This window comes from Papio anubis, chromosome 19 (assembly GCF_008728515.1).
Source record: "Papio anubis isolate 15944 chromosome 19, Panubis1.0, whole genome shotgun sequence".
Classification (NCBI taxonomy): Eukaryota; Metazoa; Chordata; class Mammalia; order Primates; family Cercopithecidae; genus Papio; species Papio anubis.
The window spans coordinates 38,556,142-38,569,519 of record NC_044994.1 but is presented as its reverse complement, the minus strand read 5'-3'; the positions used below and the strand labels follow the sequence as shown (position 1 = coordinate 38,569,519).

The 13,378-nt window shown below is 42.5% G+C and overlaps 1 protein-coding gene across 3 annotated transcripts in view; it reads left to right on the top strand.

The window, feature by feature from the left end:
* Positions 1-13,378, top strand: part of LOXHD1 (lipoxygenase homology domains 1) — a 183,691-nt gene that overhangs the window by 150,227 nt on the left and 20,086 nt on the right. For all 3 annotated transcript variants that reach the window (XM_017951697.3, XM_031658813.1, XM_009192665.3), the window contains 2 exons: positions 266-440; positions 1,965-2,150. In XM_017951697.3, coding sequence (XP_017807186.2) covers positions 266-440; positions 1,965-2,150 — 361 coding nt within the window. The remainder of the gene's footprint in view (positions 1-265; positions 441-1,964; positions 2,151-13,378) is intronic.

Sequence of the window (13,378 nt, the reverse complement as noted above, 5' to 3'; positions counted from 1 at the left end):
AGGATAGTTTTAGGTGAATTGCCCATTCCCAAATCCCAAGCTAGGGCAGTCCTGGTGAGGACTTCAAACCCCATGGCAAGCACACAGGACAGGGCCTTTGTCCTGGAAAGGGCCCTTTCCACACCCCCTGGGTCTCAGTCGCAAGCGCTTGTCTTAGGTCTGGGATCTCCAGGGTTGGGATTCGGGGAGGGGCTGCATGGGCCAGTGGGTGCTGGTGGAGGTGAGGGAGGGCAGGGCATTCCCACGGTGGCTCCCTTTCCCCCAGATCCTACTGAAGAACATGAACACTGGAGACCTGACTATGTTCTACTATGGAGACTGGCTGTCCCAGCGGAAGGGCAAGAAGACCCTGGTGTGTGAAATGTGTGCCGTTATCGATGAGGAAGAAATGATGGAGTGGACCTCCTACACCGTCGCAGTTAAGACCAGCAACATCCTGGGTGGGTTGGGGGTCCCTCACACCTCCTGCTCCCTTGTCCCTCCAACCCTCAAATTCGGGCTGAGGCCCTGGTGTCTTGTCAGGGCGTTTTTCTTTATATGGCCTTCCAAAATCTAGTCAATCCAAGTCTTCTCTACAGTGTGTCATTTTCTGTCTGGACGAAACATTTCCTCCCAGTGAGTGACTGGTTCCCTCCCTCCTCCCTTGGGGAAATAGGGGAGAACATGACTGGGGAGTATGGTCAGCACTTTTGGAAATGGTACATTTCCAATGGCTCTGGCTTGACGCAGAGCCTTCCCATCTTCCTTCTGCTGCCTGGCACTGCTCACCCAAGCGCCATGCACCTCAGGCATGCTCGGACCCGTGTGCTTGGTGGCCATCTACCATGTGCTGGCTTTGGCTGTGGGTCTTAGGATACAGATGTGCTGCCCAGGCCCTTGCAGGTCTGACCTTCATTGGAGCAACCACAGTGCAGTGTGGTGATGCTCTGATGGATGCAATGCCAAAGTCAAGTCCAGAAACACAAACACAGAAGCCAGGCAGACAGGGCACCCAGAGGAAGGGCCTTCTAATCAAAAGTACTAGCATGTCAAAGGCCAGGAGCTGAGAGGGAACACACTGTCATCTAGGCATGGGGGACATGCTACCTACACTCCCCTATCCCAAGTCTGCTCTCCAGGAGCCATTGCAAAGAATCTGGCAAGCTCATCACATTAATTATAAATGGTGAATGAAGGATTAACTTGTTGGCCATGGTAGCTTACATTTTCAACAGAGTAGCCTCTTGCCAAAGAAATGAAGCTCTCATGGTAGAATCTCAGGCATGAATGATAGGTCAATAAAGCTAGTAAATTTTGTTGGGGGTACCTCCTTTCTTCCTATTCTCACAATGGAATTTTCACCCCTGTTGCTTAAAGTTCCAAGTGTCCCCAAGTTTTCAGGCCCCTCCATCCCTTTATGATGCACTCAGAAAATAATAAATTCATTGATAACCACAGATGTGTGTCAGAAAAGCTTCACCGGTTCACCCCTTCCAGAAGCATTTGCTTTTGATTTGGGCCAATACCTGTATTTGGCTTAAGCAAATGAAATGAAGCTCTAGTGTAGAATGTCAATCAGAGACAGATTTAGGGAGCACAGAACTTCCCTGCTTCCTTCTGAACCCACACTGTGCAGTAGGTAGCCTATGTTTCTAAATTGTAAAGACAGCGTAAATGACACGCCTTTTAAGTTTGGGTGTATTTCCCCAGAAATAGATGAGTTTTGTACTAAACCATTCACACTTGCTGACCACAACTCCAGTTAGACCGAAAGCTTTTGTAAGGCACAAAGGTAAGATGAAGAAGAGAATTGGAGACCTAGGACATTAATTGACCCTTTCCAACCTCACCCCTGGCCTTCTTGAGTCTGTACTCTGTCCGCCTGTACCCCTGGCTCCTCTGAGGAGTCCGGGATCAAGGCCAGAGCAAGAGGGCTGTGTGTCAAAGAGGCTGGCACCCTAAGCCTCACCTTGTGTACCCCCCAGGAGCAGGCACTGATGCCAATGTGTTCATCATCATCTTCGGGGAGAACGGGGACAGTGGGACACTGGCCCTGAAGCAGTCGGCAAACTGGAATAAGTTTGAGCGGAACAACACGGACACATTCAACTTCCCCGACATGCTGAGCTTGGGCCACCTCTGCAAGCTGAGGGTCTGGCACGACAACAAAGGTAGCTCCCACTCAAGGCCAGGTTGGTGGGAGGGCGGCCCTCAGCTCCCCTCCTGAGCCCTTCTTCCCTCCTTGGCATCACATTGACTCTGATTACCCCAGGGTGGCAGGCAACCGAACAGTTGATGACCACCACATTGATGCTTCCATCAGTACTAAAGAGACAGTATTTCTGGGCAAATATTTTTAGAGATGAAGCTTAGTTCCTCCTGCTTTCTCCCTGGGTGATTAGTGGTTCTCCATTGTTTGTGATTTCAGCCCATTAATTTGACTTAGTTCAGACATAAAAATTAAGGGGAAAAAAGCTAAATTCATTTCCCATGGATTTTCTATAAACGATTATGTTTGTGCCGAGTGCAGTGGCTCATGCCTATAATCCTAGAACTTTGGGAGGCCATGGTGGGAGGATTGCTTGAGCCCCAGGAGTTCGAGACCAGCCTAAGCAACATTGTGAGATCCCATCTCTACAAATTATTTTAAAAAATAGCTGGGCATGGTGGCATGCACCTGTGGCCCCATCTACTTGGGAGGCTTAGATGGGAGGATTGCCTGAGCCCAGGAGGTCAAGGCTGCAGTGAGCTACGATTGTGCCACTGCATTCCAGCCTGGATGACAGAGTGAGACCCTGTCTCAACAAAAAAATAAAAATAAAAATAAAAATAAAAAAATAGAAAAAGGATTGTGCTTGTTTATAATAGTAATCCTAAAGTAGTTGAATTCACTTATAAATACAAACTGTGAAATAGGATATAAACCAAGTGAGAAACTTATTTTTAACTACGCAGTGCCTAAGGAATGGTTTGTCATTTCTGTAACTGTGATGACGTTCATGTTCTTAACATTTCTTTGGTTATCATTTTGCTGTCTGTAAGCCACTCTTTATTTTCTCTGGCTTTGGGCCTATAAGTTCTATTTGGTATGATTATAATAGAGTTGTTAAATATTAAATTCCACCTCCTTGATGCATACTGCTTTCTTCATTCACCTCTTTTATCTTCTGTAGAAACATGTCTCTGCAAAGCTATCTGCTCAAAGCCTTCTCTAGCCTTTGCTGGGTCTCCCAAATGGCTGCCCAGAGCTGTCCTGAATGTTGTGTTGCTCCTCACTTCTTCGAAACCCCCGCTGAGGACTAGCCTATCTCTCATGGTCACTGATGAAACCCAACTCAGCAGTTTGCAACCTCTCTTCTATAGGAGCTAAACTATTTTACTTTAACATGGATTAAACAGTTAAAATTTTTTCCATAACACATAATAAGCTCAGACTAGGCATTAATAAAATAGTTTTCAAAGCAATAAAATAAAAAATACTTACACAGCACTGCACAGTTTTCAAATTTCAGTGTATCCCACCAGTCATTTATATGATGAACATTATATACAGAACATATACAGTATTCATGACATGCCTGGGACTCTGTTTGGTATTAAAGATACAAACATTTGATCCTCAAAAGTACTCTGTGAGGCCAGGTGCTGTGGCTCACACCTGCTATCCCAGCACTTTGGGAGGCTGAGGTAGGCAGATCACTTGAGCCCAGGAATTTGAGACTAGCCTGGGCAACATGGCAAAACTCCATCTCTACCAAAAATGCAAAAAATAGCCAAGTGTGGTAGCTCATGCCTGTAGTCCCAGCTACTGAGGAGGCTGAGATGGGAGGATCACTTGAGGTCAAGGCTGCAGTGAGCTGTGATTGCATCACTGCACTCCAGCCTGGGTAACAGTGACACCCTGTCTCAAAAAAAAACAAAACAAAACAATAAAAAACAAACAAATAAAAACCTTTTTTAATTACTGCAGCAAAAGCACTTTATTGCTCCTCTTTTTACAACCAAGTAATATTGAGACCCAGTGAGGTTTGAATGTCTTACTTGGAACCACACAGCAAGGAAGGGAAACAGCCATCACCCAAACCCAGGACTTCTGATGCCTGTTCTAATCCACCGTTCTGTGTGCCAGCCCATCTTGCCAGCCACCATTCTGCACCCTCACCAGCCACTGTGTCAGGTGGTCAAAAAGAAGATGAGGTGATGAAAGGCAGCCTCTTTATCTCTGTTTGCTACACCCCCCAATATCAGGGTGTATCCGAGGTAGTCTAGTCCAGAAAAGCATGCAGTGGAAGGGAACTCTTCTTCCTCACTTGATCATTCAAGTGGCATTATGAGTTTGTGGAAAGAAACATACTTTCAAATCATGCTCAAACATCCTTAATGCACCTCTCCTCTTTCCCAAGATGAAAACAAAGCAAAGACCCCTGAGTTTTTTTCCCTCCCTCTCATCATCCATTCTGATTGTCTTAGGACTAGCAGCAGGTTTCCCAAGTCTGGTTGAATAACAGTAGCCATAATCATTAGGACCATCTCCTGCCCCAGACACTTCACAAGATCAGGATGAGATCTTCCCATGACACTCAACAGTGATCATGAAGTCAAGACAAGTGTGAAAGCATTGAGCCACATTCTGTGTATCTTCACAGGCCTAATTAGAGGGATTTGACAGATCAGATTAGTAAGGGTGGCAGGCATGGGGGTGTGGAAGGTGGGGACAAGGTCTGTCTACCCTAACTTGCTTGTCTACAGTCCCTCCTGTTAAAGTGCCTAAACCATTGTTTAGGAAGTATGTTCCCAGAAACTATGACCCTGCCTTAATCAGAAAGAATCACATTATGTCTGTGGGCTTCCAACTCTCTGTCTGGCTACCAGCACACACTGGCAAGATGTCATTGCTGTTGAGGATAGGAATCATGCCTTATTCATCTCTATCTTCAAAACTGCCTATAACAGCGCCTGGAGCATAGTGAGGACTTAATAAATGTTAGTTTAATTGAGACTCCCCCCGAGAGCTGAGAAATACCAGGTCTTTTAATCCTGTTCTGCCATAACCTCTATCTCAGAAATAGCAGAGACACCAAAGGAATTAGAACCCTGAGAAGGAAGAAGTGGTATCCCCCAGGAGCCTGAGCCCTTCCTCTAAGGCTCACTATGAGACCAGAAGCATGGGGTTCCCTAACATCTTCCCAGTCAGCCCAGAAAACTGGAGAAGGAAGAATTTCATGTAGACTACAATGACCCCACTTTTCCATGCCAGGGCCATTTACAATATGGGCATTTTATTCATGAGGGGTGAGAGTGGAGAATATAGCCAGAAAGACTGAGGATGCTGTGTTAAGGACCATACTCTGTAGAAATCACTCAGCAGTCTTGGGGCACAGGCAGAGGCAAGAGGAGCTGTCCACGGTTCTGACTCCTCTGGCTTGTCTCAACTCTGGACTCCACAAGCTGATCCAGGTTCTTCCCTTGGTGACTATTTTCAACCTGGCCGGCTACAAATATCCAGATGCTTGACAAGATGCTCCAGATTACCATGCATTCCACCCCCAGTTCACAGCAATAAAAGGTAGAGAGTTGCAGATCCAAGATCAGAGCTCATCTCTGCTTCCTGTCTGCAACTCCATCTTATCCAAATCTGAACTCCACCTGATTAACCCCTTTCTTCCCTGGATGGCTTCCCCTGTTGCTGCTATACCTTCTGTCTCAGCCTGTTTCTTTAGGATGAACCTTCCGGAGTCCTTTCGGCCATTCCTGCCTGCATGTTGTACCCTTCTTTCCAAACCATCTAGGAAAGTAAAGGCTCATATATTTGAGAAGAAGGTTTAAAAAGTCAGGTAATTACATTTCAGGAGTCAGGAATAATGATTGTCTTCAGTGACATGCAAGTTTCCCCCTTTCTTGTTTTCATCCTCCTATCTGACGTGTCCTCTCCAGAGACAAAATGAGCAGTCCAGGTCCTTTGCAGGCCTAACAGTTCCCTCAGTTTTAATATTTATTTCAGTTAACAAACCAATTACAGCTGGCTCTCACTATTCACAGTAGTTATGCCCTATAATGTTGCTGTGAACTCTGAATAGGCAAACATTGAACCATTGCTTCTACAGGAAGCGCAGGGTTAGGTTCCTGTGAGCCTCTGATCACAACATTTTCACCAACTGATCAATAGATAACCTTGTTTTAGAAATGGGGAAAGGATTCCCTATTTAATAAATGGTACTGGGAAAATTGGCTAGCCATAAGTAGAAAGCTGAAACTGGATCCTTTCCTTACTTTTTATATGAAAATTAATTCAAGATGGATTAGAGACTTAAATGTTAGACTTAATACCATAAAAACCCTAGAAGAAAACCTAGGTAATACCATTCAGGACATAGGCATGGGCAAGGACTTCATGTCTAAAACACCAAAAGCAACGGCAACAAAAGCCAAAATTGACAAATGGGATCTAATTAAACTAAAGAGCTTCTGCACAGCAAAAGAAACTACCATCAGAGTGAACAGGCAACCTACAGAATGGGAGAAAATTTTTGCAATCTACTCATCTGACAAAGGGCTAATATCCTTTGATATGAGTTCTTTGAGTTCTACAAATAACTCAAACAAATTTACAAGAAAAAAACAAACAACCCCATCAAAAAGTGGGCAAAGGATATGAACAGACAGTTCTCAAAAGAAGACATTCATACAGCCAACAGACACATGAAAAAATGCTCATCATCACTGGCCATCAGAGAAATGCAAATCAAAACCACAATGAGATACCATCTCACACCAGTTAGAATGGCAATCATTAAAAAGTCAGGAAACAACAGGTGCTGGAGAGGATGTGGAGAAATAGGAACACTTTTACACTGTTGGTGGGATTGTAAACTAGTTCAACCATTATGGAAAACAGTATGGCGATTCCTCAAGGATCTAGAACTAGAAGTACCATATGACCCAGCCATCCCATTACTGGGTATATACCCAAAAGATTATAAATCATGCTGCTATAAAGACACATGCACATGTATGTTTATTGCGGCACTATTCACAATAGCAAAGACTTGGAATCAACCCAAATGTCCATCAGTGACAGACTGGATTAAGAAAATGTGGCACATATACACCATGGAATACTATGCAGCCATAAAAAAGGATGAGTTTGTGTCCTTTGTAGGGACATGGATGCAGCTGGAAACCATCATTCTCAGCAAACTATCGCAAGAACAGAAAACCAAACACCGCATGTTCTCACTCATAGGTGGGAACTGAACAATGAGATCACTTGGACTTGGGAAGGGGAACATCACACACCGGGGCCTATCACCGGGAGGGGGGAGGGGGGAGGGATTGCATTGGGAGTTATACCTGATGTAAATGACGAGTTGATGGGTGCAGCACGCCAACATGGCACAGGTATACATATGTAAGAAACCTGCACGTTATCCACATGTACCCTAGAACTTAAAGTATAACAAAAAAAAATTTTTTTAAATAAAAAAATAGATAACCTTGTTTTATGTGTATTTCTGTTTAAAGACACCTTAGTATTTACTGTTTATTCATTAACATTGAACTCATGACCAACAGCACTATAACTCATGCCTGAGTGAAGCTTATCTAACATGTATCGTTTCTGGAAGGCACACTCCAGCCTTCTTGCATTTAGAAACACTAAATAGCACTTCAGCGTGAGTATCAAGCACTATGTTTGAGGGCCATTTTAAAACAATAAACTCACTAATAAATAGCACAAAAATGTGAAAACATGGCACTAAATAGACCATGAACAGGACAATTGTTTATGGCATGAAAGATGAAACAAGAAGGCAGTGTTGCCTTGTTCAGCCTCAGCTGAGAACATGTGCATTTGGCAACTAAAATTTTTTGCCACTCTGCATATGTCCACAAATGACCACATGAGTATTAATTTAGGGTTACAAATAAATTTTGGCAAATAGCCAAATCCACAAAGATGGAACATGTGAATAATGAGTATTAACTATATATCTATTGAGTACTTACTGTCAGGCATTGTGTTCAGTGCTAGGGACAGAGTAGGGAGCAGCAGACAAGATTCCAGTCATCAGGATGACCTTCTAGCCAAAATTACATGTATTAAACAAGTAATTAATTTAAAAAATGATGTGCCTCTAAAATGGAGGTCCACAGGATGCTAGTCCGAGGACTCAGAGAAAACCCCCTGAAGACGGGATATTTAAGCTGAAACCTCAGGAATGAATAGGAGGAGCTATTAGGTGAAGTGTGGTGTTTGCTAAAAATGAAGGAACACATGTGAGGTAGAGTGAATAGCAAATATAAAAGCCCTAAAATAGGAAAAAAAATCTTGATATGTGCCAGAAACTAAAGAAAAATCCAGAATGACTACAAAATAGGGAATAGGGGTGGGAGCTACAATATAGATAGGAACCAGGCCATGCATAATGTTATAAGCCATATCAAGGATTGGGTTTTTATCCTGACTGTACTGAGAAGCCATCAAGGCATCTCAAGAACAGGAATCACTCAGAGAAGATCATTCTAGTGTCTGTGGGAGATAGGTTAGATGGAGAAGAAAATAAGCTTCAAAAGATGATTAGGAAATTGGTGGGAGAATGTCTTGCAATATGATGATGGCAGTGGGGATGGAGAAAAAGCAGACAGATCTGAGAAATATTTAAGGCAGAGGACTTGTTAAAGGTTTGCCTGAGAAGACTTGAACAAGAATGGTGAGGATGCTGAAGAACTTTCTTCATCCTGATGAGTTTAATTTGAAGGCCTGAGTGACATCTAAGGGGTGATGTCCAGTAACAGTGGGGTCTGGACCTCAGGAGGAAAGCTAGTTGGGAGACTGATCTGAGATAGTAATCTAAAAGGTGTTAGTGCAGAGAGAGTAGTGAAGTCATCAATAAAGAGTGAATAAAAGAGTCTATGGAGAAAGTGAAGCTTGAGGAAAGCAAGGGTGGTATAGAACAGATTCCTGAGAATTTCAACATTTGAGGTGAGACGATGGAAAAAAAAGGAAGAGGAGGGGAAGGAAGAAAGGAGGAGAAGGAATTACCTCCATCTTTTGTACTTCCAAAGTGGGATGTGCCTAGGGAGGAAACTGACATCTGGGGAACTCTGTAATGCTGAAAATTGTTCACTGGCCATGAAATCCCAAGATGCAGTGTGTCAGTTCCCTACTCCATAGTTTCCTGGGCATAAATTTAATAGAGGAAACATGAGGCCTCATTTGCCTCAAAATAGCAAAGCAATTCAAAATATTTAAAATGTTTATTTCTCCCTAGCAAATTTCTAGAATCCTTTGCTTAAAAATGTCATTATACAGCCAAATACTTAAGCCACTGTATGTAACTGGGAGAAAGGAAGGGGTGATGAACAGCTTTCTGTAATTTGTGGATTTATGTTTATTAGACAAAAATGTTCCTCATTGCTTCCTCCCCCTGACACACACACACACACACACACACACACACACACACACACACACAGACACACACAAAGTCAGGAAATCTTTTTCACCTAGCCTCACTCTCTCTGCTCTCTGGTCCTTTTTGTAATGTGGAATTGTCTTTATTCCTGACTATTCTGACCCATCCAAAGAATGGCATGGTACATTCAAGCTTTCAAAAACTAGGGTCTCTCTAAGATTAGCTATTTTCATTCAAAAAGTTTTCTTTGTTATTCTCTCTCTTCTTTTTTCCTAGATCTCTAAACTTTCATTCCAGCCCTTATTTAAATTTCACCTTGCATGAAGTAACTTACATCTTTTGCCCAAGCTAACAGACATTCACAGATACCCAAGAGATAACTTTGCACCTGCAATTCCCTTCCCCTGCTAAATTCTTACGCATCCTTCAAAATCCAGATTAATATCACCTTCTCCATGAAGCTCCCTGATTATCCCAAATGAAGTTAGATGCTCCTACCCTGTGCTCCTAAACTTCTCTGCTCATACCTCTATATCTAGCACTCACAATGCTGAATTGTAATTGTCTTGCCAGTCATAATTGGCAGACTTTTGAGTCTCTCAGGGGTAGAAACTTTGATTCACATTTGTATGCCGAAAGACTGGCATTTAGTAGGTATTTAACAATTATGTACTAAATAAATAAATTGATGTTGAACATCAGTTTGTAGCAGTTTCTGAATCCTAAATAGATGGCTCCAGAATTCTGTCCTTTTCTAGACTTCCACATATATATCTTTCTCCCCTGTAGGTGATTGAGGGGTTTCTAGATGCAGCAATTATATCAGACACACTTGTTAAAGCATTTGTAATTATCCAAGGGTAGGTGTTATGGGTGAAATAGTGTTCCCCATCCACCAATTTCTTCTTCACCAAGAACCTCAGAATGTGATAATATTTGGAAATACGATCTTTGCAGATAGACTTAATTAAGAATCTTGAGATGAGATCACCATGGATTTAGAATGGGCCCTAAATCAATGATGACTTGTGTCTTTATAAAAAGATGAGAGAACATGGAAAGATGCCAAAACAAGAGCATGTGAAGATGGAGGCAGAGATTGGAGCTGGAGATAGCAGTAACAAGCTGAGGAGCACCAAGGATTGCTGGGAGCCACCAAAGCTAGGAAGATACAAGGAAGGATTCTTCTCTAGAGCATTCAGAGAGAGAATTGACCTGCTGACACCTTGACTTCAGACTTCTGGGCTCCAGAACTCTGAAAGAATAAATTTCTGTTATTTTAAGCCACCAAGCTTGTGGTAATTTTTTTGATGGCCTAGGAAAATAATACGGTAGGTAAAACCTTCTGGGGAAGAGTAAAGACTTTCCTAGGGTCTCAATATGAACAATCTGCCTCAGGATTTGCTACTGGGTGGAAAATGTCAAGGCCACTGGACCAAGATAAAACTCTCCAAATCAGAGTGCAGTCCCATCTGAGAGCCTAGAGTCAGCAGGGTTTAACTGCAGTAGCTTAAGGCATAGCAAGGCTGGGTGGCCCAGAGTCCTAACACTAAAGTTGGTGTCAAGTAGTGATCTGTTTAGCAAGACCATTGCTCCTAACTTTTACAACTGGTGTCTCCACAGCCCTGAAATTAGTTTGGTAATAACTGGGGCACAGAAACCAATTATTCCCCTAGGCATGAAAAAGAGAGGAAACCCAGGCCTGAAAGGCATTGTAGATTATTTTCTGATCCCACTCTGCAATTGTCATTTAATTCCAGCCACGGAGACCTCTGCCTTGTGACCTAACTCCCACCGTGCATTCTGCCATGATTATATCTGCCTGTCTGTGGTTTAGAAGCTCTCTTATGTCCTCACTTCCTCACTGAAAGTTCTTCCTATTGCCCTGCCTTGCTTGAGCCCACTCCCAGAACAGTCGACATATCTGAAACTACATGTGTATTCTGTCTCTTTCACTTGAGCGTTCACTCCACAAGTACCATCGTCTTGTTCATGTTCTTTCCCTAATGCCTATCACATTGCCTATAATATAATAAGGACATAATATATTTTTGTATAATTTAATTATACTTATACTTCTCTTTCAGACCCTTCCCTGTCTTTTCATGCTTCAGTTATAGGGAACTCAGTTTTCCCCAGAATCAGTGTTCCTTGTGCCTTAGTGCTTTTTAAAAAAGTTGAGTCCTGGCCATGAAACTCAGACTCATGACTAAGTCCTCCAATGCCAGCTGCCCCTCCTCCCAGACACTAATTGCACACATATCCAGACTTTCTCAGTTTTCTTGATGCATTTTTCTACCATGCAGAAACGTGACTCCAATCAGCCAATTCCTTCCATCTCGTCACGGTCAAAATATGAAAGAGGCGGGTTCAGCACCGTGGACAGTTCTAAACCACTCCAACCTTGTGACTAGTTACTATTGTTACTCAGATGCTAGCCTTTCCAAAGAGCTTGACACCCCACCCCACCACCACTTTGAATAGCAAAAGACTATTTGATTGCCTTGGACCCATAATGGCTCTTGGATTTAAAGAAATCCTGAGTGGTTGATGCGATCCTCTTTTCCTTGTAGGCAAAGAAGTGGCCCTCCTCCCCTTCAACAGACATTGGGTCTGAAACCAGGATAATATCACTGGTAGGTTTTCAGGTTCATCAAGAAAAGGAAGATTTCTGTATCCTTATTTTTTTATTTTATTTTTGAGACAGAGTCTCACTCCGTTGCCCAGGCTGGAATGCGGTGGGGCCATCTCTGCTCACTGCAACCTCCACCTCCCAGGTTCAAGTGATTCTTCTGTCTCAGTCTCCCGAGTAGTTGGGATTACAGGCGTGTGCCACCATACCCAGCTAATTTTTGTATTTTTAGTAGAGGCGGGGCCTCATCATTTTGGCCAGGCTGGTCTCAGACTCCTGACCTCAAGTGATCCACCCGCCTCAGCCTCCCAAAGTGCTGGGATTACAGGCATGAGCCACAGTGACTGGCCTTTCTGTATCCTTATTGAGCCCATGTGGTTGAAATATTAGGTTTAGGAGAGGGACAGAGAGGACAGACAGGTTTTGTGTCCAACTTCCTTTTAATGGTAACTTTCTCCTCCAGGGATGGAAGTTTAAATGTTAATACAAAGATGGCTAAACATGTCCTTAGCCTCTCTCTATGCCACACATTTTATGTTTATTTAAAATTTTTTTCCAGATACCTTACACTTCCCTTGCATAGACATTTATGAGGAAAAATATATTTTGTTTGAGAGTCTTCTACAATAAAGATGGGGATTTCTGAACAAATACCATATAAATCAGATGACAAATGCTTAGTTAACTTAAAGCATAGCAATCTTCTCTTTCTCTGAATCTACCTTTCAACCATTTTTGTCTATTCAATAGTTCTTTTTTAGTGAAAAATTTTAAACATGCACAAAAATGAAGGGAATAGTGTAATAAACTTCCACATAGCCATCACCCAAGTTCAAGAATTATGAATTATTGATTCAAATTTGAACTATTGAAATTTATCACATCAGCTTCATTTTTCATACTTTTATTTATTCTTTTTGGTTGCTGGGGGATATAAAATCAAATCCTAAACTTCATGTCATGTCACCCCAAACATAGTGTGTATTTATTTATTTATTTATTTATTTATGGAGTCTCACTCTGTCACCTAGGCTGGAGTGCAGTGGTGCCATCTCGGCTCACTGCAACCTCCGCTTCCTGGGTTCAAGCGATTCTCCTGCCTTAGCCTCCTGAGTAGCTGGGATTACAGGTGCGCACCACCACATCTGGCTAATTTTTGTATTTTTAGTAGAGACAGGGTTTCACCATGTTGGTCAGGCTGGTCTCTTTTTAAAATGAACATTTTCTTACAAAATTACACCACCATTATCATACTTAACAATGATTTATTTGTATTGTTCAATTTCCACTCCATGGCGAATTTTCCCAATACTATGTAATATATAAATTTTCTTAATATTGTGTATGGAAT